Below are 25,122 nucleotides of genomic sequence, written 5' to 3' on the forward strand. Positions count from 1 at the left end.
TTAATTATCATCATCATTCTACACGTTTTCGTAGGAGCTGTTGCTGTCGTCTGCTACGGTAGTCGTACGTCCGCTTCTGCGCGTTCAAAATTCAAATTTCCATTGTCCAATCGTGACGTAGATCTCGCGGACCGATGAGTAGCACCCCTAGCGGATTGTGCGGACGGGCTCTTCATTGAGGTTGCCGGTCATGATGGTCGTTATAATCTAGTATGTCGTGGGTTAGAGGAGGCCATCTGTGGAGGAGGCCATCTTGTCTGTCAGTTCAGTCGACTCGCTCAGCTGAGGGTGAGGAACTCAGATGAAAGTCGACCACGGTTGAGTTCAACCGTGGTCGAGAGCGCTAGTGTAACTAGGGCATAAGAAGGAGCAAATCTTCGGGTGTTTCCGTATTTCAGACGTTTTCAAATTAGTTAATCCTGTTCGCCTCGCAATTTTTCACACGAGGTGAGTGATCAAAGAATTCGTGGTCTTTCAGCTTTTTTTGTTTCTTCCTTCCTTCCTTTCTCTCTCTCTCTCTCTCTCTCTTTGTTTGTCGATATTTCTTTTGGACTCCCCGTAAGGCGTTTCCGGAAAGAAGATTCCTTTCGGATGTAGCACAATCCGGAACCCGTCAGTGTATAATACCCCTGCCACATGGGCACTATAGGTCACATTTTCCTTTTGTCTTAATGTCGTTCTTTCGATGCCACACAGAGCTATTTATTGGCATTTATCTGAACGGCAGTTTCTTCTTAATGGTATCGCCACAACTCATTCGCCGAGTAAATGTCTACTCTCGCTGTAATGGTCTATACGCGGAGTAAGTTCTATTCCTGCACAAAGTCGCAAAGTTGCACGGCTTCGAGCCGTGCAACAAAAGATTATTTCATAGTGTGAGGATACACGAGTATTCGTTGACGAGTATATACTGACCGTAGGCTCGATGCAACAACGATGCGATATTGTTTGTTTCGAGTTGGCTGCCAGTTGGGAAATCGCTTTTACGCGACCACGTTTGTGTGTGAAAATAAAGTTACTATTGTAAAATTTCAGAATAGTACATGCACTCGTTTGACCTGTTCAATAACCTTTAAGTTTTTAAAAGATTGCGTTTAATGTCATTACAAATTGACGTGTTGCACGACCTCCGTAGATAACGCCATTCGGGTCCCGAATGGCGTTAGACAACAACGTTATTTGTTCTGCCCGTGACGGAGACCACACAGCCGTTCCGAAGGGGTGCAATGGGACACCAGACGGTCCCTGTAGCACGGCTCAGTGACGACCACCTTGCAATACCCCACAGACCCGGGTTTGTTTCGTTGTCCCGTCTCGTGCTCCTTTAGCAGTTTTCGCCTTCAGCTTCATCTCAGTGTACATCATACCTCGACAGAACTCACTCGTGCTCAATCTGAGCATGGGTGAGCAAACGGAAACGAAACAATGAGCGGGAGATGAATATGAGCCCCAACAACGCCGAATATCCTCTGGATGTACGAATAATGTCCTGATGAATTCGTCCGGTGGATATCCGAGGGACATCCCTCGGACATTATTCGTACATCCAGAGGATATTCGGTGTTGTTGGGTAGCATATGAGTGAACAGCAGGTGCCGACCCACTTCTTATTCAATACACGAAGAAGACTTGTGTGCACACATTGACGCGTATAAGAACTTCCGAAATACTACCCAATCATCATTAATCCGGATGTGACGCATTCCGTACGTAAGGTTCACCTTCTGAGCCAGCACTGAAGGCACCGGATACACTTTCGTCTCCATATAGCGGAGCCGACAATTAGTCGTTCCTCCCGGTAGCCGAAAGATCCTGCTGGTCGCATACCTTCCGGTCTCGGGAAATGCCTTTCCTTCTCGCAAACAAACACTCATTCGGGAGCCGCGTGGTTTGAACTGGACACATTGGTGGGCGACGGAGGAACCATGACGGAAGTTGCGCGCCTTCGCCTGTTCAGAGGGATGCTGCGCTGGACGGCGACACACGGCGTCTTCAAGGTAGTACGTACCTGTGTCGTATTCTCTTCTCCGCGCTGTTATGTAATATGGATGAGCGGATGTACTCATCGCGTCGTTATCTCTCGAATTTATCGCGTTTATCGGAATTTTTAGTATGCGATAAAATCGCTAGGTAATGATTTTCTTCCCCCCCTTTTTTTTTTGCCGGGTTGGAAAGCGTGTTAATTTAATAATTGGGTGTTTACGTCGCGAGACAACTGAGATCATGAGCGACGCCACGGCGGTCGGTCTGTGGATTGCTTTTGCCCACCTGAGGGTTCTTTAACGTGCGATGAAAGCTCATCACACGGCACCCCGTATTTTAACGTCCCTCGCGGAAGACGGCGTGTCTAAGCAACTTGTACCCTGCCACCAAGTTGCTGGCGTCCTCGGCCGGGTTCGAACCCGCGATCTCGGGATCAGAAGGCGAACACGCTACCGACTGAGCCACCGAGGCCGGTTTATGCAGTGATGGCCAGTAGTTAACTACATGTAGTTAAACTACTAGTTAAACTATCTGATTGTAGTTAAAAAGTAGTTATCAACTACTTGCAGAAATGTAGTGTGCAACTACTAGTTAAACTACTATTTCGAGCAGTTAACTACAGTAGTTAGGTTACTGCAGGCGCCAACTACTTCCGATTTTGCCGCAAGCTTTACGGCACGATTGTGTTTCCGACTTTTACCTTGAGCTACATGTTTGATGAGAACGGAGGTGCAGAGCAATTGTGCCGTGCATGTGCACACTAAATCTTCACTTTTATCATTGCTTGCGATTCATATCTAGGTCCCTAAGAACGCTATAGAATGGGATTGGTGCTGATGGACAACGTTAAGTAGTTATAGATGTAGTTAAACTACATTCCAGTAGTTAAAGAAGTAGTTTTAACTACCTCCCCTGAAAAGTAGTCTAACTACTAGTTAAACTACTCCATTGCAAAGTAGTTAGTAGTTATAGTTAAACTACTGTAGAAGTAGTTAGTGGCCATCACTGCTGTTATGTAATATGGATGAGCGGATGTACTCACCGCGTCGTTATCTCTCGAATTTATCGCGTTTATCGGACTTTTTAGTATGCGATAAAATCGCTAGGTAATGATTTTCTTCCCCCCCTTTTTTTTTGCCGGGTTGGAAAGCGTGTTAATTTGTCAGCGGTCTAAATACTGTCATTGCGAGTTTTTTGCTTTGGAGTAGGGGTGATCCGGAAGCAGGATTTTGTGGCAGATTTGTACCTTTTATGTTGATGTTTGGAAACATGATAAGCCAAATCACCTCCCAAGCGGCACAATGTACTGAAAGTCAAGTGCAATAGGGCTAGACGGGTCTAAGTGGAAGGCCTTGAACAGACTCGTGAAACTAAAGAACATTGATAAGACATATACCGTCCACCCCCATTGCACTCGACTTTCAGTACATTGTGCTGCTTGGGCTTACTTCTTTGAGGCTCCTATGACATCACCTTGCCGATAATTGATTTGACAGCTTCACTTGTACCGATTTCGTAGACTGCTTATGACCTACCCAAGCAGCACAATGTACTGAAAGTCGAGTGCAATAGGGATGGTCGGGTAGGTGGAAGGCCTTGAACGGACTCGTGAAACTAAAGAACATTGATAAGACACATACTGTCGTTGTGTTGCTTGATATATGGTGAGAAGCACGCACCGTCAGGTTCACGATATACTCTTTATTCCGCCACATTGAGAATTCCCCTGGTTGCCAGCACAACAATCGGGGCAGATTGTATGCACAGTGGATACAGATAATGTATGACATTCCACTACAGTGACATGGGTAATATATGACACCGTCCACTTCTATTGCACTCGACTTTCAGTACATTGTGCAGCTTGGGTACTAAAACTCACTATTGCTTAAAGCAAAAATGTACAAGCAAAGCAAAGAAAAACGAGACAAGTTACGTGATGTCAGCGAAAATTTTACGCAGTCAGCAGCGCAGACTGATAAAATGCATGTTACAAGAACTGTCGAGGAATGTGTGACACTCCTCTATTATGACCCTATATATATATACCTGCTCTGTACGGCTACCATGCACGGTAATTGTCATCAGTTTGTACTCTAAAAGCTGCAGTAATTGTGACCAAAGCCGAGCCCACAGCAGTTCGTAATGATTTCGTTCTGCAGGCAGGTACTCCGCGTTTTGGCGAAGCCGCGCATATCCCCCCCCCCCCCCCCCCCCCCCCACTGCGCATTCGAGGGGAAATTAGCAATGCTGGTGCTGTCACTGCGCGCATACAGGTCCAAGGCCGTCCATTCATGTTAGGTCGTGCTGCTTGCGATCTGTCAACAGGGTTCCTGATTTCCGACATTTGCCGAGGACCGTAACAAAGAAAAAAAAAGAAAAAAAAAGGAAAAGAAAGAGGAAGGGGTGGGGAGAGCAGCACCGTGTGTCGGAGATTTCCGGCGCACGTCAAAAGAACCCCACGTTGTCAAAATTTGCAGCATGTCGCCCGGAACACCTTACGTGTAAATCTGCTCCAATTTGCATTAGCGTATACACTAAAATATGCCACGAGAGAGGCACCCGCCGAATGATTTCTCGTTTTTATATAGCGCCACGCGGATATCGTAATATTGCGAATATACCGAAGTGAATATGTAATTGTACATATGCTCAAATTTCGAATCGGAGATATGTCGCTTTCAAACGAAATGTATTCCAATAGTCAGGAAAAGCCCGAAAAACGCCACTAGAGGAGATATGAGACAAAGTGAGAACGAAACATGAATGAATATGAAGCAATGCGGACATCCGTGTGCACGTGTCAGGTACGTGCGCTCTATATCCGTATCATGTGCTGCGTATGTATTAGGATCCGTTTATGCAACTATTGCGCTTTGTATTCGCCTTGGGTTGCATAAATATTCGCTCTATACTTAAGCTTCGCCGAGTATACCGGGTGTTTCAGTTAAATCCCAGGGCTAAATAATTCGCGAACCGGTGCACCAATCGAATAACTTTCTTTTTTTACAAGTATCTGTCCAATACCGCCTACAAGGTGCGCACCGCGTAAACGAGCGGGAGGCGCTCATTACTTAAATAGAAATTCAAACGAGTTTCGTGAAAAAAGCTAACTTCTAAAGCAGGGCGCCGTCGGCATTAAAATGGGTACTAACTACCCCCTTTTGGGACCTTCAGTAGACACCTTTTAGAGAAAAGTCTGCCACCGAAGCGGGTCATTTGTTGCAGTAATTAATTTGTTTCGGTTTACGTATTTTTGTCGCGGCTGGTCGCGGCGAAGCGCAAAAGGACGTAATCCATTGGTGGACATGGGAATGAAAGAGCGTCCTTTTGCGCTTCACCGCGACCATGCAGCCGCGACAAAAATATGTAAACCGAAACCAATTAATTACTGCAACAAATGACCCGCTTCGGTTGCAGATTTTCCTCTAAAATGTATCTACTGAAGGTCCCAGAAGGGGTAGTACCCATTTTAATGTCGACAGCACCCTGCCTTAGAAGTTAAGCTTTTTTCACGAAACTCATTTGAATTTTTATTTAAATAATGAGCGCCTCCCGCTCATTTCACGCGGTGCGCATCTTGTAGGCGGTACTGGACAGATACTTGTAAAAAAGAAAATTATTCGATTGGCGCACCGGTTCGTGAATTATTTATCCTGGGGATTTAACTGAAACACCCGGTATAACTATTCACGCTTCCGTTTTAAAATTACTGTTCGCGCAGCTCTAATATTATACAAATTCGGCACCTTCCGACAAAATCGGAGTAATATCTCCTTAGTTGCGAACTGTATTTCGAATACTGTATCGACAGCGGTGGAAAGAATCGTGGAGCAACTCCTTCATCTCAATTGTCAAAGAGAGGAAGACTTCGCGCGAGGAAATGTTCTCAGTTAGTCCACGAGCTGTAAATGCGCTTGATGACTTCGCAACAGGGTTTTCTGGGCTCGCCGTGCTATGCTCAACGAGCCCATAGGCGCAGACCTGGGAATAGCAAGCCGGCGTGCTACATGGCTGACATCTCCCCTTTCTTTTTTTCTGCCAATAAATCCCTCCCGTCGCAGAAGGCTCCCTACGCGGCCTTTTCATTCTTATAGTAATTCATTACTAATACCATTGCTTTAATCAAATAATGACATTACTCTGGCGTTACATTACGAAAAGACGTGATTAGTCTTTTAACTTATTACACATTGCCGGTGATAGTAATGACAGCTCCGTTAAAATCGCTATATGTAAGAATAATTTTGTAGAAAGATACTAGTAATACGCATACAGTAGTCGAAATGAGCAACCATATATAGGAATCATTGTAGAGCACACGGAAAGAGTTGGTGTTAAAAGTCTTTTTTTGGTGTTTGGGCTGTGTCTTGCTTCGTAGTGACCCAGGAGGCTAAGATCGTTCAGTGTATAGAGATAACTTGATGCATCGAGATAGTCTATTGGGCAGTGGGGAGCACCCGTGCGCAACGCTGTCCAATACAGGTGCGTTCTGATTACGTAGCTCGACGCATCAGGTTATCTCTACACTGAAACGAACTTCGCTTCCCTGATCAGTCACAAAAGTGGCTGAAAAAAAGAAAGAGAAAACAGCTTGGGGATTTCCTTCGTTTCTATGTCATTGCATATATCAAAGAGTGATATTAAACTGTAGGAACAACTTATTTATTTATGTGTATTTATTTACCATGTGTATTTATTTACCATGTGTAAATAAATAAGGTGTAAATAAATAAGTTGTTCCTACCGTTTAATATCACTCTTTGATTTACTCACCACCGGCAACTTGACATCGCCTATTTTTTCTGCCTTCGTATCTCATTGCATATAATTGTAGTTCGTAACCGCTGCCTTGAGCGCAATTTTCATCCCAGTCAATGAATAATGCATTAATTAATTAAATAATTAATGCATTACATTGCATTGTATTCGTAGTCTATTCGTGCATGTAATAATAATGTAGTAATGCATTACAATGCACCTTTGTTGTTGTTTGGGTTGGTGGTGGTTGGTTAAATAACAAGGGGAGGACAATGCACCTTTGTTTCCAGTCTAAATGCATTCTTGTGGTGGTGGTGGTGGTGGTGGTGGTGGTGATAGGGCTTGCCGTTGTCGGCCTCACGTATGTGGGCAACGTCACGACTCACGCCCTGGGGAAATGTGCGTCCTGGGCCGACTTCTAAGGGCTTCTTGTGCATTCCCGAAACTGCGTGTTTAGAACCAGAAAGAACGTTCTGCCATGTCAGATGACAGCGCGACGATGTATTCGTGAGGAGAACGTCGACACGCGCGCCGTTTAGCGGAAACCGTCGACAGTGTGGATCGGCGCGGGCAATTTACATTACGTGCTTTACGTTCGATGTGTTCCCTGTGTGGTCTTTGGTGCCAACATAGTAACAGAAAACGAACGCTCTTCGAGGGGTGAGACGCTATACAGTGGACACAGGAATTGTTATTTTGTCGTATAAGCAGGAGCAACATGTCCTTTTGACGGCACGAAGTTGTAACACAGCAGCGTTTGTTACTTTCGCTACTCTGTTACTTTGTTTTGTTACTGTTTGGTACTTTGTGTGCGTGAATGGGGGCGGTGACTGTGGTTATTCCTCCTGTCAAGGCATTCTTCCAAGCTCTTATAGTACATTAATTCCCTACGTGAGATCTGAACGATTAGAGGAGTACCGAGGGCTATCTAAAAAAAAAATTCACATTAAGACGTCTGATGAAAGTGTGTGTGTCATTTTACCGAATAGCGCGAAATGTTTTGATGTGTGCAATTTGTTTCACACACAAAAAAAGAAAAAAAAAGGGGCATAAACATGGCTCCGCGCGTTCAATCTCAACTCGCCACTCCGGTTATAACGACGATGAGGAGGTATGATGCCACGTCACCGGTGACGTTACAGGGCAGGGGGAACTCCTTCTGGTTCGCAGGTAAGTGGGGGGTCAGAGCCCTGTCCCTTTGCCGCCGTAAACCAGGCTTGCCAGTTCCCCCAGGGAATGAAGCGATTAAGCCCCCTGGGGGCTTAATCGCTTCATCGTCGTTAGGGTCGTTACAAAGTAACGAGTGGCGGGAAGTTCAAAAAGGCGGGCGGGAAATTTAAAAAGGTGGGCACGTGATAAAACACGTGTACGGCGCTCTTCGCGCGATACGTGAAGGCCGTGGTATACGTCACGCGCAATGTGTCACGTGCCCACCTTTTTGAATTTCCCGCCACTCGTTAGCTTGTAACGACCGTAACGACGATGAAGCGATTAAGCCCCCAGGAGAAAGGCATTTTTTCAGAACCCCGCGAACAGCCGAGTAGCAGACGACAGAGGAGTAGCAGACAACGTTTCTCTAGACCAATCAGCGAGCGTTCTCCTTATAGCGTCAGCGCGAGGTTTCAGGCAGATCTGGAGGCTTGTACTGCTCTTCACCGCCGTTGCGCACAGTCGCTTTTTGCGACGTACTTTTCAATTCAATTTCTGCGATAATTATGACTCTGTGGTGTGAATTACTTCTCATGGTGCCTCTTACTGGCCTGCCTAACAGTTTTATAGAAAGAAAACAGGATGTTAAAAACGACTTTCCTGCTACTTTAACCCAAAGAACGCGTGTAGCCCTGTGACTGCCTCGCAAAATTCATCGAGTAATCGTCTCAGGAATTTGTTGAACGTTTCATGCTGTCGGAGAATCTAAATACTCGTTGTTCGCTTTGCTGCTTATATACTTTCATGGCCCGTTTCATTGCTCGCTGCAACGGATCATACCTCGGTAAATTACTTCTAACATGTAATTAAATTACATTACTCATTACTGCAATTGAAATGTAATGAAATTACATTGCAATTACTACAAAAAGGTAACGACATTACAGAGCCATTACTGCGAGCTTAATCGTAACGATGTTGAGGATGTGGAAATTCATTGTGGGCGTTGCCAGTTGCCAACTCTCTTTCTGCCAATTGCCAACACAGAACACTAGACTCGAATCTTTTGTAAAAACTAATGAGTAATGACATTAAAATTACTGCCCAAATGTAATTAAATTACATTACAAATTACGTAATGTCAAAAGTGAGGCATTACATTACAAATTACGTAATATCAAAAGTAATGCATTACATTACAAATTACATAATGTCAAAAGTGAGGCATTATATTACAAATTACATAATATCAAAAGTAATGCATTACATTACAAATTACATAATGTCAAAAGTAACGCATTACATTACAAATTACCACAAAAGTAATCTAATTACAGTAATGACACTACTACCCAGGTATGCAATGGATAACGCTGAAAGCAGCAGTTTATGGCAGAAGGTCATAGTATTGATTGTGGCGCGCACTGTTCTGCTTATGTTATCAATCATCCGGGATCCTCTGTACCCCTTATTTAGATAGCCTCACACTTGGCTAGTACCGGTGAAATACGTATTAAAGCTGGTGTGCACCTGCCCGATTGATCCTTATCTTAAATATAGTGCAGACTGATTACACTGAATAATTGTACAAGAGGTACAATCGCACAGATCGCCTAGATAACACGAACACAAAAGGAGGTCATAGGAGTAAACCTGTCAATACGATAAATTATATCACAGGCTTGGTGCTTTGCGGCGACTTGCTATGCAATCGTGCGTAAAAACCGGAAGGGGGGATATGTTTATTACGAAAAGGAAAGGTCAACCAGAAAGAAGTCGGCTTGCTATTCCAAAAAAAAAGAAGAAAAGGAAAAGGAAAGAAAATAATAAAGCGAATAAGAGAAAGAAAAAGAATAATAGAAGGAAAATAAGGAAAAGAAATAATGGAAAGGAAAATAGAAAAGTAAGAAGAATAGGAAAAAGAGAAAAGCAAAAAAAAAAAAAAAAGACAGAATCGGAAGGTTGCACCGAGGATTTACCCGAACCTCATTAAAGAACCTCAACAATGAGCCTCATTATTGAGGTTCACTGCGACGACCACGACGAAATATGTCTGGTGGTGGGTGGTGGAGGTGATCGTACAGAGTTACTAACTGGTGAAAGTCACGTGGTTCAACACCGGGCCATGGCAACACCACCTATAGATACAGAAAGCCTGCGCGCTCGTCGACTTGCATAACAGTTAAGAGGCAGCCAATCAGGATCGTGTTTTCAACGGCCGTAGCCAATCAGGATCGTGTTTTCAACGGCCGTAGCCAATCACGAACGTGCTTTCAGCGGTCGTGGCTCGTGGCCATGGAGAAGAACCACTGTCGTCTGCGAGTTGTGATTGGACGTCCCCGCGTACTAAATGGGAAAACTTGGAAATAAAACGCAAAACGGTCTCAGTCTTTCTCAAGAGTGATATTCTGGAAAGCGTCTTGCACTTGCACTACTCCGCTCGGCAAGTAACCGAGCGTTCTGCGTATATCTCCTCTCCCGGTTACGCCACTTGAGGAAGCCCCATTGGCTAAGGCGGCGCCCTCCCTCTTCCCTCTCACTGCCTCCTCTCATGCGCAGAGACGCACTTGCACAGCGTATTTAGGTCTGCAATCATTTGCGGCTCCTTGAATTCGCAGAACGGTGAATCGCAGTAGCAGACGAATAGGCCTCCCTGTTTGTAAACAAACGACGTCATACTGTTCGACAGCGCCACCGGTTTGGTAGAGTTGAACCACCGTGGTTGAACTATGCTCGAAACTATGGGACGAACAAGGTCGCGCCCGAGAACCACGGTCTTTCGGGGATTACGATGATCCCCGAAACGAACGCGACCTTCGGTCCTGCTTTTCTTTTAATAGGCAGCGAACAAGTGCCCATTCGTGGAATCCAGCTCTCCCCCTTCCGATCTGTTTCGGTTTCAGTCTGTCTACCAACGTCATGATGACGTTTCTCGGGTAGAGGTTTATTCTGCCTATATATGTGTACGTAGCGAAGGAGGGAGAGGAGGCAATGCGCAGGCTTTCTCTGTCTAGGTGGCGTTGGCTATGCGATCCCTCCCGACTTTTTTTTATACGTCCAGGTGGACATATTCACCGTTACTGTAGCGTCCACAGATAATGCTCGTATCGCGTCGGGCGCATCGATTTTTTTTTTTTTTTTAGCCAGCGATACAGCTAATTTATCGAATTCCGCGTATTTCACAATATCTTTTATTCGCTTTTCTTTTACATCCTTCGAAATAAATTCTTTTTCGCGTGTTCACCAAGTGACCAGCTCCGTGTCTACCACATTTTAGGTTCCCATGTGCGGGTGGTGAGTCAGAAAAAAAAAAAAAAAAGATAGCGAACACGCAACAAAAACGTGTATTTCTATAGGTCGGTATATAGTACGGTACGGCAGACGCATCGGCGTAACAGTTTCTTCATACAGAATGAAAGAGAAGTCCTCTACGACCGCCTCTGACGTTTCCATGCATGTGATACCATCTAGAGCACTAGAAAAACATGTTTCAGAGTACCGCCAGCCTTTTCCCTTGTCGCCGCGATGCCTATTGGCTGAATCCACCCACGTGACCGTGATGCGCCATATCCCTTCCAATTATTTATTCATTTGGATATCTGTTGTACATGTAATGCTGCGGTTGATCACTCGCGTTGTTAATTAAAACGCTACAGCCTAACGTCTGTGTTTTTAAATCAAATTATTGTATAACTGAGATTATATTATCGCTACCTTGGAAAACTTTTCCGCTTTGTAATTGTCCAGATCCGTATATCTGTACGCACAGTAGTTACTATATCGTCTAAGATTGTCTGGCACAAGTAGTCTCACGCGAGTGAATTTGTCAATGTCAAATCAAATTGAATTTGTCGCAAAGCGTTAACGCAGCGGGCCATATTGGCGTGGAAGGAAAATGGAAGCGTTGCCTAGTTACGTGAGGTGAAGTCAAGCCAAGCCAAGCGGTTGGCGGTACTCTGAAACTCGTTTTTCTAGTGTTTTAATATCACCAGATGTTCAGCGCCACCTGGCGTGAAAACGCCTCCGAATTCGGCGAAAATATTTTGTGGACGCGTTAGTTTCCCTACGGCGTCAACCGGTAAAAAAAAAAAAAAAAAGGAAAAGAAAAGAAGAATCCGTGGTGTTTTGCGGCAGGATTTCCAGATGAAGTCGGCCACACTAACCTCCCTCCCCCTCCCCCACTCCTTCCTCCTGTTCTCTCTCCACATCTCTACGTCGCTAATAAGAGCCATAGTCACTACGCGGCGCTAACAACGGAACAATCCCAAATCCCAGCACCAGCTGTGCTGTCTGGGGTTCTCCCTAGGTTTTTCCCGCAGAAATTAGTGTCGGCGCAGTTCCTGGTTGTAGAGGCCAAAAGCCTCTTCTCCACGAATCACGTGTGTCAGGACGCCATATCAACAACAGTCAATCTCGCGAAACAAACGAGACTTTTTGATCGATAACGATGAGTGCTTTCGGGTGTTTTCCAGAGAGGGTGGGGTTGTACGTCACAAGAAACGTTTGACTGATAGTGCGGGTATATGTACCTATATGGTCGGTCTTTTTGTTGTTTCGAGGATGTTACCGACCGGGATCTTGAAACCCTAACAAAAGTTCGATTGTTTTCTTACACCAACGTTGAGTGGAATTATGTGTGCTATCCTGCAGATGTCAGACGTGTCTCCGGACCCTCCTCCTGCGGCTGTTATAGCAGCGGCCAACGGGTTGAGCAGCGTGGTAGAGAACATGGCCAAGACCAAGGGTACCTCTGCCATCACCTCTTACTCCACTAGTTCAGAGAAGGTCTCCTCGCAGGTAAGCGTCCTTCCGCTCCATGTGGGCTTGCCTCCGAAATGACGGCATGTGGACGTCTATGGGAGTGAGTGTGTTCGTCTTTGCGAGTGTCTTGGGCGTGCGACTTTAAAAGAGCGGCGAAGTTTCTCGCAACTTGAACTGAAAACACCAAAAAGGGCACTATCCGCAGCGCGCAAAATTTTCCCAGACACTGCTGAGCCCTCTTGCACGAACGTTGAGAAGATTCATCAGTGGTGTCCTCAGTAGATTTCTGGGTTGAAGACGTTCCTAATGTACCAATCGTTCTAGCTTCAGCTTGCAACCCACCTCCCCAAATGCGGCGAGGGGCTTCTGATGCCTCTGACACTGCAACATTTTATTCATTTCTTTTTTGCCAAGAATATGCCTTAGTAACTTGCCGTTGTTTTTCAGAAACTATTTGACCTTTTCAAATATACTTTTTTTTTTGCTAAATTTCACTTCCCATTTAAACCCTGCTCAGTATATGTTTCAATTTGTGATCTTTATAGTAATTTTAATGATACCACATTTCCCCCTTTTTCACGCTGCTCCGCTACGCTGCTCCATGGCCGTACAGTAAGACACGCACTTTAGCTAGCACAGCGTCTAACTTACACATGATCTCTTTGTCGCTTGTAAAGCTGACGCAGGCCCTGTTCTCGTAGGTAAGACTTATAGCCTCGCTCTTCTGATCGACATCTTTGCGCCCGGAAACTGCTTAGTGACATGTGTGCTTGTTGCTTCCGCAGGTCGTGAAGAGTTCCAGCGGAACCACCACGAAGTCTGTGATGAGCGGAAGCCAGCAGGAGAACCGAAACTACAGCCGCAGCGTGAGCGTGAGCAGTTCGAGTAGCAGTGACTCGCGCCTCAAGATGATCTCCTCGCAGCGCGGTTTCTCCGTCGACTGCGGACTCCCGGAAGAAGAGGAGACGACTGTCGTCCGGGAAACGTCCCCGGCGTCCTCCGAGATGCGCTTCGAGCAGAAGCGAGTCACTTCCTCCTCGCAGAGCAAAGTGATCGCTGACGGTATCACCACTGAGAAAGTGGCTTCCAGCAATAAAGAGGTGAAGCGACTTCAGGCTGGCGACATCAGTTATCAGGAGAAGCAGCACAGCAAGGCCTGCAAAGCACGCATGGAAGGGGACGGCTTTGCAGCCGAGAAGGTGGCAGCCTTGAAGCAAGACCAGAAGCAGCTTAAAGTGGGTGAGACCCTGCATCAGCAACAAAAGACTTCGATGGCCGCCGGCATGAAGCTAGCTACGGAGGACTTTACTGCCGAGAAGCTCGCATTGGCGAAGCAGGAGGACCGACAGTTGTTCACTCATGGCCTCTTGCAGCAGCAGAAAAGCGAGAAGGCGACAGCGGCCTCCGAGGTTTTCATCAGCTCCAAGGGTGTTACGAAGTCGTCGGTGACACATCAGACCGTGAAACAGATGGACCTTAGTGGCATGTCGACAGGGATGTCTCCCATTGTGACGTCTCCGACGTCCGACCCGTTCTCTATGTTAGCGCTGCCTTCTACACAGAAACTAGCCTTGACCCATGCGGTCAACGAGGACCTGGAGATACTTCGTTCGCCTTCTAGTCAATCGGACATTGATAAAGCTATTTCCAGACTTGCCCAGCGCATGTGTATTTGTGTGGAAGAACTCAAGACCACCAAAGAGCCGGTGGAACTTCTCGACACGATGGTGGACATCATTCGCAAGGCCTGGGCTGTCCCCACGTATGGCCACGATCTAGGTTTTAAAATGTGCAACATTCTACGGGTTAATGGTGGTTTAGATGTTCTCTTAAGGAACTGTGCTTCCGATGACGAAAGCCTTCAATTTGCCAGTGCCAGACTTCTAGAGCAATGCCTCTCAACGGAGAATCGCTCCTACGTTGTAGAAAACGGATTGGAACAAGTGGTGCGCGTGGCGTGCGAGTGTAGTACCGATCACCAGGCTCTGTACTCTAGGGTGGGCACCGGCATCTTGTGTCATCTTTTCAAGCACTCCGAGTCAACGTGTAGTGACCTCATACGCATGGGGGGTCTGAAAGCCATCTTGTACGACTGCCGAACGTGCGACGTGGAGACCCTACGGCATTGTGCTTCAGCACTCGCCAACCTCACGCTCTACGGTGGTTCTGAGAACCACCAGGCGATGATCAAACATAAGGCCCCCGTCTGGCTCTTCCCTCTGGCGTTTAACGACGATGACAACATCAAGTACTACGCCTGCTTGGCCATTGCGGCTCTTGTGGCTAACAAGGAGATTGAAGCAGCTGTAATGCAGTCCGGTACACTCGACTTAGTAGAGCCCTTCGTGACCAGTCATAATCCTGAAGAGTTCGCAAAGAGCACCGTGGCTCACGTGCATGGTCAGTCCAAGGACTGGCTCCTGCGCTTTGTGCCTGTCCTGGACAGTAAGCGGGAAGAGGCTCGGAGCCTCGCTGCCTTCCACTTTGCCATGGAGGCCGGCATTAAGAAGCGTCAAGGGAATACCTCGGTACGTGGTTGTTGGGTGTTTGTCCTCAGCGGCATTCTGTAAATGTGCTTTCGTTCAGGTGTTTGCCGAAATCGGTGCTCTGGAGGCTCTGCGGAAAGTGGCCAGTTCTCCGAACGCGATCGCTTCCAAGTTCGCAGCACAGGCTCTGCAGCTAATAGGTGAGGAGGTTCCTCACAAGTTGTCTCAGCAGGTCCCCCTTTGGACCGTGGAGGATGTGAAAGAGTGGGTGAAGCAGGTAAGGCTCCCCTCAGATACGCGCGGCAGCGATAATGTGTAACAACTTAATCCTACCGTTGCAGATAGGCTTCACGAATTACGCGTCAGAGTTCGTCAACAGCAGGGTGGACGGAGATCTGTTGCTGCAGTTAAATGAGGTCATGCTGAGGGAGGACATTGGAATCAAGAACGGCATCCTTAGAAGGAGGTGAAGCTGACTATGCATAACTGCTGTCACGTTAATTTACCGTTACGAGTACTACTGCCAAACCACTAGCCTTTGAATGGAGACTCCAGATCGAATGTTTAACAACCCATAGCTAGTAGTCTCTTTAAAAAAAATCAACCTCCACTATGGGCGTTTCCTTCTCTGTGCCCGAAGGTCCGCGAGCAGGCGACATCGTGGCCTGACGTTCATATTTTTGTGCCGCAGATTCCTCCGCGAGTTGTCCCTGCTGAAAAGAATGGCGGACTATTCGTCCGTGGACACGACCAACGTTAACCAGATCTTGCAGAACCTAGGTCCGGACTTCAGCCAATACACGTACCGAATGCTTCAAAGTGGCGTCGACAAGGACTCTCTAAAGTTCCTAAACGATGACCAGCTCTTTAAGGAGTGCGGCATCGACAACTCCATCCACAGGCTGCGCATCTGTCAGGCAATTCTTGGTGAGCGTAGTTCCTTCTCTTTTTTTTATATAGCGGTCTCATCTAACGAAATGGCGAATCTTAGCTTGAAAGTCACTTCAGCGCGTGACGTCGTGGAGATGCGGCGGCTCTGCTGTCCTGTTTGCTGCAGGGCAATGTCGCGGGAACATCGAGTGTGGGTGTTTTCGGTCGTGATTAAATGCAAGGGCTGTGACGTCAGAGCCGCATGAGTTTCGGTATTCGCGGTGCCCATTTTCTCCGCTTCTATTACACTCGTCGTTGTGGAACTTTGAATGCATGTTCACATTGTTACAAAGAACCGCTTTCATGTTTACTGTCGACAATCTTGAGAAGGAGAGGGAGAAGAAAGATGCAAACTCTTTTACGTTTATGAGATGACCTATCGCGATCCCTTTAAAGGAACATCAAAGTGCAAAATTTTCTTCTCGAAGAAGAAGGGTGAAGTTAAAGGAAGAAGTGAAAGATGCCGTTGCCTTTGCACCAACACGAAAGGAACAAGACTCATCAGTTGCGTCGTTCGTTATTTATGATTGACAAAAAAAGCGATAATAATAATAATAAAAGAAGAAAAGGAAACACTTTACCCTTTCCCTCTACTTCTTAAGAAGGCCGAGAATGCGGAGAGGCTTCGCATTGGTCTCCGCAAACGGTCTCCCGCGATGATTGGTCAAAATCGTTAGCGGGGACCAATGAGAGCGCGCTGCGCGTTGTCGGCATTCTTGAGAAGGAGAGGGAGAAGAAAGATGCGAACTTGCGGTTCTATTCGCGCATAAATCACGAACGACGCAGGGGATGAGTCTCGTTCCTTTTGTGTTGATGTCAAGGTAACGGCATCAATTTTAGTTCCCCTTTAGTGCTAGAAGTTTCTCAAGTACGCTCTAAGAAAAGAAAAGAAAAGAAAAAGGCGAAATGGGGAGTAACTGCAGCTTCTATAGTTCCATCGAATGCAGTTAGTCCCTTGACCCCGACATTTACTCCCCAGGACTGCAAATAGTAACTGAACTTCGCAAATGATCTCCTGAATGCGGCAGTCTACGTAAATATGTGCTATTCTTGTATTTGATGGAATAAGGCTGTACAACTTAGCTACCTTAGCAATTTTCCACTCACACTTATGCATCTCGCGAGATTTTATCTCACTCGACATATCACGGTTGACGGTTTGATTCAAACTATTTCCATGCATGCACACGAATTATGTAACTACAGGACTGTTAGAACTGAGTGTGAAATGCAGTCTCCACTCTGTGACATTCATTTACTCCCGAGAGGGAGTATTTTTTGTGGTAATGCATTTAGCCCCCAAAAGGAATAAAATCACTTTTTTTTTCTCTTTTTTCTTAGAGTGTAGAATGGATTGCACAGTATCTGTGCAATGTGCGCGTGACAATTCCAGGACCATCATCTTCTTTAACAGAGTGTTTTTATATTTCCCTGTTTGCGTAGTCCACATGCTAGTCTGAAGACTCGATACATTACTCGGTAAAGAGAAAACGAACAAAACAGTTGGTGTGCATTCCAAAATACCACTAGTGCTTATGATTGGCTTTGATTCTCAAACATATATAGTTCGAATTTTTCGCGCTTTCCATAAACTAAATGCGGGTTGTTATTTACCTCAACATATTATTAAATGTTAGTTATTAAGCAGTACAGCATAGGGTTCATTCACATGACGTCATCCGTAGGAGACCGCCACTGTCGCTAGCAAGCAGATGTTCTGCCGTCGGCCGCCATATTGTAGGTCCCTTCCAAGTCATTACCCGCATCGCGGTCACCGTATATTTGGCGTTTCAGAATTACTGTGCTGTATGATTTGTAGCATATCCAAGTAATTTTCACGTTTTCGACGTTAATAGTCATCCACAAAGCATATATGGCAGCGTACGAATGCGGGTAAATGACTTCGAGGGACCTACAGTATGGCCGCGCGGTGACGTCAGCGAATAAGCCCTATTTGCGAAATATTGCAACAGTTTGTAGCCCCGGGGGACTACCGAGACAAACATGAACTAATTCTCCGTGGTGCAGTGTCGATACTAAAAAAGGAAAAAAAAAAAAAAACTTTGCTTAGCCAGAACCGAAGCAATACAGCAATTAACCATGATAAAAATAACCCTGTTGTTACTTGTTCTTTTCTTACGTGTGGCGCCCCCTTTTGTCTTCACGGTGCATTTCAAGTGGGAACACCCAGTATACTGCGACAGTGCTGATCAGCTACTGCGCTCACTGCTGCGGCTCTTGCGAAAACGCGGACTTTTGATCTTGATATAAGCACGTGCTGCGCCAAACAGTCGCCCGAATCGGCGCCACCATCTCCGATGAGAGTTTCTCACTCACCATAGCGCTATTGATGGCGCGCCTCCGACGCTAAAAATTGCAGACGAGGTCCGTTCTGGGCAAACTAATTCGGGCTCCCGCGTCATCCTGCAGGTATTCGGAGCATCTATTTCTGCCGGGGGACGGCGTTGTTTGGGCAACAACGTGCGGCTGGTAAACAGCTGGCGGGGCACGTCCCGTTGACTCGCCCCAGCCAGTGTAGCGAATAGCGGGAAGCTGACGGATGCAAACGTACGCTGGTTTTCTACTCGTTTTTCTTTTGATTCCGTGATAGCGCCGCGAAGCAACTGTGGCTATGAGCGGCAGGTGGAGACAAGACAGTAGGAAAGAATGGGGGACGGGGGGGTGTACTTGGTTTAAAATCATTTAAAGGAGCTATCAGGTGACGTTTAACATGTCTCGAAACCTTATCGCATCTGTCAAAGCTGTCCATGAGGAGGCACCATGCAAACTATTTTCGCTTTGCGGTGTATTGTCACCGCGCAGTCAAATAGAGCTCTACCCGAGAAACGTCGTCATGACGTTGGTAGAAAGACTGAAACCGAAACTAATCGGAAGGGGAAGGCTGGGTTTCAAGAATGGACACTTGTTCGCTGCCTCCTATTGAAAGAAAAGTAGGACCAAAGGTCGCGTCCCTCTCAGGGACCATCGTAATCCCCTCAAGACCGTGACTTATTCCGGGCGCGACCTTTGTTCTCCCCCAGCACCGTGCGTAGTTCAACTCTACCAAATTGGTGGCGCTGTCGAACACTATATATGACGTCATTTGTTTACAAACAGGGAGAGGTCTATTTACAAAAGCAGTCGGAAAGACAGTCGCGAACTGCGCAACACGCGGTCATCGCGTGACGTCCAACACTCCCCGTGCCTTCCTCGTTTATTTCTTCTCAGGTCACGCGCTGCCGCGCCGGTTTACGCCACGTGTCACGTGCCAGGGGAACGGGCATTTATCCAGAACTCCTACAGCCTAACGCTAACCATCAGCCACGCGAGCTGGCAGCAGCGCGCGCGCGGCCTCTGTTCCACGCACCTTTCAAAGATCCCCTCGACGCTTGGAAAGTGCGTATCGGAGAGTGAGGGAACGTCGTGACGGAGCCCGTTCCCCTGGCACGTGACTCGTGACGAAGTCCCTCACTCTCCGAGACGCACTTTCCAAGAGAGGAGGGGATCTTTAAGAAAATGTGCGGAAGAGAGGCCTCGCGCGCTGCTACCAGCTGGCGTGGCTCAGGGGTTAGCGTTAGGGTGGAGGCACGGATAAGGGATAGGGGGTGTGGGGGTAGGTATGTATAAATCACTGTCAGTACGACAATTTAAGGAAAGTGAACAATTATTAACAACGATTATGACTGTGTTTAGCAGCACTGAAATTATCTCCTATTTACACACTGTATTGTATGCCTTTGTTTGCACAGTTTCAACTTAGGACAAAGAAATAGAGAAACAGCTAGCTGGCATTCTTGACAGTTGATGGCTTCAGGTTTGCTACTTTCACATGAGCCCTAAAATATTGAAATATCATTTATAGAACACGGTTCCGTCTCTACTTTTGTCGTGCATTACTATTAGATGAGCCCATCTTAATCCTTGCAATAGTTACAATTGCTGTAGTTACAACTCTCACACACATATGTTCTGCCTTACATGGACAGTGGCAGCACTGCACTATGCAAGGGAAAACCAAAATGATGCCTGAAAATCACTGATTGCACATGCCTTGCTACGAGCACGCTACGGTGCCGGCTACAATGCGATGGTGAATAATGTCCACAATGACGATGATGAGTGGAGTTTCTGACCTTGAATGGTTACAAGGAAGAAAAACAAAAAGCACATAAAAAATTTTGAATTTGAAATTTTGAATTTTGAATTTGAAAACGGCATGCAGTTAGACAATTTTAAGTTTTAACTTAAAATTATCTAACTGCATGCCGAACACGTGCCAGCACCCCAAACTCGGTGTGCCCAACAAATTTCCGTGGAATTGTAATAAAACTCATCAACAATATGCACAGCAAAAAGATTTGTGTATGGTTTCTTGGCATTCCTTTCCTAAAACATGATGCCCTCTATGTGCATTTTTTTTGCTCTCCTTATAGTCATCGTTTAAATTGTATACTACTCTACTTGTTGTTTGCCTGAAAACTGTAATGCTCCAATGTTTTGTCCGGTGTTTTCTGTGGTGGGTAGTTCGGCAGGACTGCTCAAATGCAAGAGTAACAGGGGCTGCATGCCCCTCCCTGTTCTCTCTCCCCTTCCTTTTGGGGGCACCGAACTGTCATCTGAGAGGGCTGACACCACCTGTAAAGCTTCTCGGAGTAGTCAGTGCCCATGTTATCATTCATCTGCTCTTCTTCTTCTGCAATATGCAGTTTTGAAAGTGAACATTTTCGACACTGTAAACACACTGCAATGACATGCACTGTCTTTACAGTGCGAAGAATCCCTGTGATGTTTCAGAATCGCTTTTACCATACAGTACATGATGTTCCAGTTGTATGAAAAAAATTGTATTCGTAAAGAAAACAGAGCATGAGCTAACTGAAGTTGTTTCATGCTATTCCCTGCAGGTCTAAACCAGTCTGTGGAAGAAGAAGGGGAAGGGTCGGAAAGGAACAAGAGCCTTGATGTCTTCGTCAGCTATCGCCGATCAAACGGATCTCAACTTGCTAGGTGAACTTAATTTTTTTCTTTCCTGTGTCTTTCTTTTGCTGTGTCTTATGTGTGAGAAGCACCGAAACAAAAGTGTGCCATTAGAATATATCGGAGAGGATATAAACCGTGCCTGCAAAAGATAGACTACCCAACACACTCAGTTACCACAAGAGAATGGGCGTTTCCAGGATTTTTTTTTTCAGAGGAGGGCAAAGAGTTTTGAAGGGGGTGCAAAGCATGTGACCAATAGACGCCTGACGATAGAATAAGGACAGTCGAAAACCTCTGAAGTGGAGTAGGTTCCAGTGGATACTATTAGAATATTACAACGACATCTGAGTAGAAACCATGAGGACCTGCAAGTATAGAGCATGCAGTATAGAGCATGCAAGTATAGAGCATCCACAGGGGATTTCTGCACTCCACCAGGCCACGACACCCCCGTGTACAAAGCTTGAAATATGAGGTTGCACAATCATGTTCACTGACAGTGATATACAGTAAGAGTATGTAGAGCACACGATGCCAGACACATTTCTGTAAGGAGACCATTCGTCAACTGCTCACTAGAACAGCTACCTCTGGTCAAAATACTGGTGATTCCTCGTTGATAGGATCTGAAGTTTTAGGGCTTCACCCAGTTCTTATCCAAATGTGCACCCCAAATTGAGGGTTGCCTCTTTAGGGTGAAACCGTATTTTTACTCGCCAAATTATACCCTCACTGAGACGTCCGTAGAAATGCACACCAACTTGTTCGGCTGCAAATGCAGTTGCATCACCGTTTGTACCAAACCAATACAGTTGTAACATTAAATAAGATAAAAAGCAAGCAAGCTGGTGTCAGATATACATAACGAAAATTTGAGACTAGGGGAAAATAAATAAAAAGAGGAGTCACAAAAACACAAGTATCAGTTGAGACCTGTGTTTGTGTTTTTTATTGATTTTGCCCTGGTCTCAGGTTTTCGTTATGGACAGTACATTCAGTTCGAATAACTGAGCTCGATTTCTTCCCGAGTTTGGCATACTGAAAGTTTTTCCATCCAAATTCGCAAGAATTTAGAGCACATGTTTATTTGCCCTATAATTACCCCCAAAATTTAGAAAAACAACATTCCCTGAAAACTTCAGGCTCTACTCATTGAAGCTTTTGCGATTCCGCAAATTACCCGTTAAATTCGGGCACTGAGCACATGAGGCTAGAAGTCAAGAGTGCCTCGGGAAAAATTGCAGCATTTAGAACACGGTGGAAACGTATGTCTCATTTTTCCTCTCGCAGTCTTCTCAAAGTTCATCTACAACTACGCGGTTTCTCCGTCTTCATCGACGTGGAGAGGCTGGAGTCCGGAAAATTTGACACAAACCTCCTCAACAGCATTCGACAGGCGAAACATTTTTTACTGGTGCTGACGCCGAACGCATTAGACCGCTGCTTGGGCGACACGGATTGCAAGGACTGGGTGCATAAGGTATACCTACAACATGTTCTGTGCTCACATCATGTCCAACTTGTCGCATGCCATGAATGCGCTGCATACACATATTTTAAATATGTCGCTCTCTGCAAACAGGGCATTCATAACACATCCACTCATCATCATTCAAATAAAGTTGTTGTTGTTGTTGTTCACAACTCATTTACTTTGCAGGAGATCGTGGAAGCGCTTCAAAGCCAATGCAACATCATTCCTATTCTGGACAACTTTCAGTGGCCAGACCCAGAAATGCTTCCAGAGGACATGAGAGCAGTATGCTACTTTAATGGTGTTAGGTGAGTGGATGATCAGACCTCTCAGCAAAGTTAACTTAGTGCTGCTCGATATTTTCTTGGGTTTCTTCCGATGGTACGTTTAAAGAAAAAATCTGTTTTGCATACCAGACCTTCAGTTTTCTTTTGAATGTTCGGAACTGCAAGGAATGTGCTTGTTACAGGGCTCATGTTTGTTGTGCAGATTAGAAAGTTCATGTTATAACAATGTTAAAGTGCTAGAAACAAACAAATTAGTTGCCTAATTACCTAAAAGCACAATGTCCGCTCGTAGCTGCAGGACACCCGTCTTGGAGTGCTGTCTCTGTCTGAAATATTTTGCTTTGCCTTACACTGAACATCACCAGCTGCCGCTCTACAAGCAGGCTTAGCTGACATGAATGTTTTTGTGTCAACAATTTGGTTCAAGTCATGCTAAGAAAAATTGATTCGAGGCATAATAGAGGAAGAGTGTTTCAACTGCAGGTGTGTACCCACATGTGTGCTGCAGGTCGTGACATTCTTCGATTTTTTTATTTCCAAATTTGCTATTCTTGGTTCTCGTTCTTCGCCATCTCTGCAGAACCTGCATAATTTACATGCACATGATTTACAAAATCCCAAATTCCACGCTTGCAAACCTTGAAAAACAGCAGTGTCACGACCTGCAGTTACGTTTTGGGACTCTACTAAAGCAAACGGAACAAAAATCGGTGCAGCAGTTACCGCGGTATCAGCTCCACGAGCGGAGCAAGTAGGCAAAGGACACGTTTTGAGAAAACGACAAACAAAGCTTTATGTGGCATTTCCTACACTATAAAATGCCCTAGGGTTGTAGTCTTTTGTGTCCTTTGCCTGGTGGGTCTTCTTTGCCCTTTCACTTGCTGAGCCTTTCCTGCCTTCCTTTTACGGAGGAGGTCCTTCTCCGCTGCTCGCCGCAGCGCACGTGCCCGCAGGTTGTATGCCAGTTGAAGAACAGAACTCCCTGTAGGCACGGAGGTTCCCGGAGTTGAAACGACAAATTGCTCCACAACTGGAAAAAAAAAACAAAAAAAGAACGACATGTATGACACCAGCAGGCCGGAACATGTAGCTGTCATTTCTGCGCATTTTGCATCCCTGCACCCCATCTAGATTGGCGTCGTAGTTTTTTGCGTGTAACACGTAACGAAATTGTCCTGGAACACTGGTACAGTGTTTTGAGACACTTTAAGCTAAGAAAACATATCTAAAAAGAGATTAAACATTTAGTAGGATCTGCACTTATTTAATATATAAGCTTTCATGCATAAAACTGCACGTCTTCACGCAACAGAAATGGTCTGAGAGAAGGAATATATGACAGTTCAAGCAGACAGTGTAAGAAAGGTGGATGAAAATGGAGTACCAAGGCACCTTGTTGAAAACCCAGTATATAACACAAGTGGCCTACTTAAGTTGCACCAATAACAAGTACCCAATTTTGGCGAATTGTGAATGTGAACTATAATTGTGCTACATTGTGGTGGACTTGGTACCATTTGCTATACAGGGTGTCCCAGCTAAATCTGAACATATTTTTAAAATATATATATACCACTTTTTCTGAGATGAAATCAATTGCAATATAGCATATGCTGAAGGGCACTCCTTAGGAGGGCAGTAACAAACACCTAAGGCAATGTCTTAATTAACTTTCAATGATTAACTTTTTAATTATAAAAGCTACGAAGTTGCCCCAATGAGAACATCTGGTCCCTTCAGTAACCTGATACAGGAACCGTTTTCCAAACAAAAATCAGTTCGATAGATCGTCCGCAAAAAAATTCGTGAAGGAACCACTTTTTTTTTTCTTTATTTTGTTCATTGCGCATCTTCGGAGACGCATCTTGCCTCCACCCCCAGTGTGAGAGAGTGAAAGAGCACAGTGCCGCCTCATGCATCGAAGATGAGCTTTAACTTGCGGAAAGAAAACAAAAACTAATGTATGGGGTGACTCTATCGGATCTGCCCTTATCCTGCTTATCCTGGGTTTTCTGTTTTCTTTTAATCTTTTTCCAGGACGCAAGAGGCGATAGTGTGCTCTTTCACCCTCTCACATTGTGGGTGAAGGAAAGTCGCGTCACCGAAGATGCGTAATGAAAAAAACTTGTGTTCCTTCACAAATTTTTTGCGGACGATCTATCGAACAAATTTTTGTTCCGAAAACTGCTCCGATATCAGGTGACCGAAGGGACCAGATGTTCTCATTGGGGCAACTTCATAGCTTTTATAATTAAAAAGTTAATTATTGAAAATTAATTAAGATATTGGCTTAGGAGTTTGTGCCCGCCTA

At 45.6% G+C, this 25,122-nt stretch overlaps 1 protein-coding gene across 5 annotated transcripts in view; it reads left to right on the forward strand.

Annotated features, from left to right (window-relative positions):
- The window catches only part of LOC135370188 (NAD(+) hydrolase sarm1-like), a 90,696-nt gene that overhangs the window by 61,681 nt on the left and 3,893 nt on the right, over positions 1-25,122 (forward strand). For 4 of the 5 annotated variants that reach the window (XM_064603895.1, XM_064603891.1, XM_064603893.1 and 1 more), the window contains exons 2-9: positions 12,544-12,690; positions 13,440-15,182; positions 15,241-15,417; positions 15,482-15,606; positions 15,832-16,067; positions 20,975-21,077; positions 22,341-22,530; positions 22,711-22,832. In XM_064603895.1, the coding sequence (XP_064459965.1) occupies positions 12,544-12,690; positions 13,440-15,182; positions 15,241-15,417; positions 15,482-15,606; positions 15,832-16,067; positions 20,975-21,077; positions 22,341-22,530; positions 22,711-22,832 (2,843 nt within the window). The remainder of the gene's footprint in view (positions 1-12,543; positions 12,691-13,439; positions 15,183-15,240; positions 15,418-15,481; positions 15,607-15,831; positions 16,068-20,974; positions 21,078-22,340; positions 22,531-22,710; positions 22,833-25,122) is intronic. The other variant, XM_064603894.1, reaches the window with a different exon arrangement.

Source organism: Ornithodoros turicata, chromosome 10, assembly GCF_037126465.1.
Source record: "Ornithodoros turicata isolate Travis chromosome 10, ASM3712646v1, whole genome shotgun sequence".
NCBI lineage: Eukaryota > Metazoa > Arthropoda > Arachnida > Ixodida > Argasidae > Ornithodoros > Ornithodoros turicata.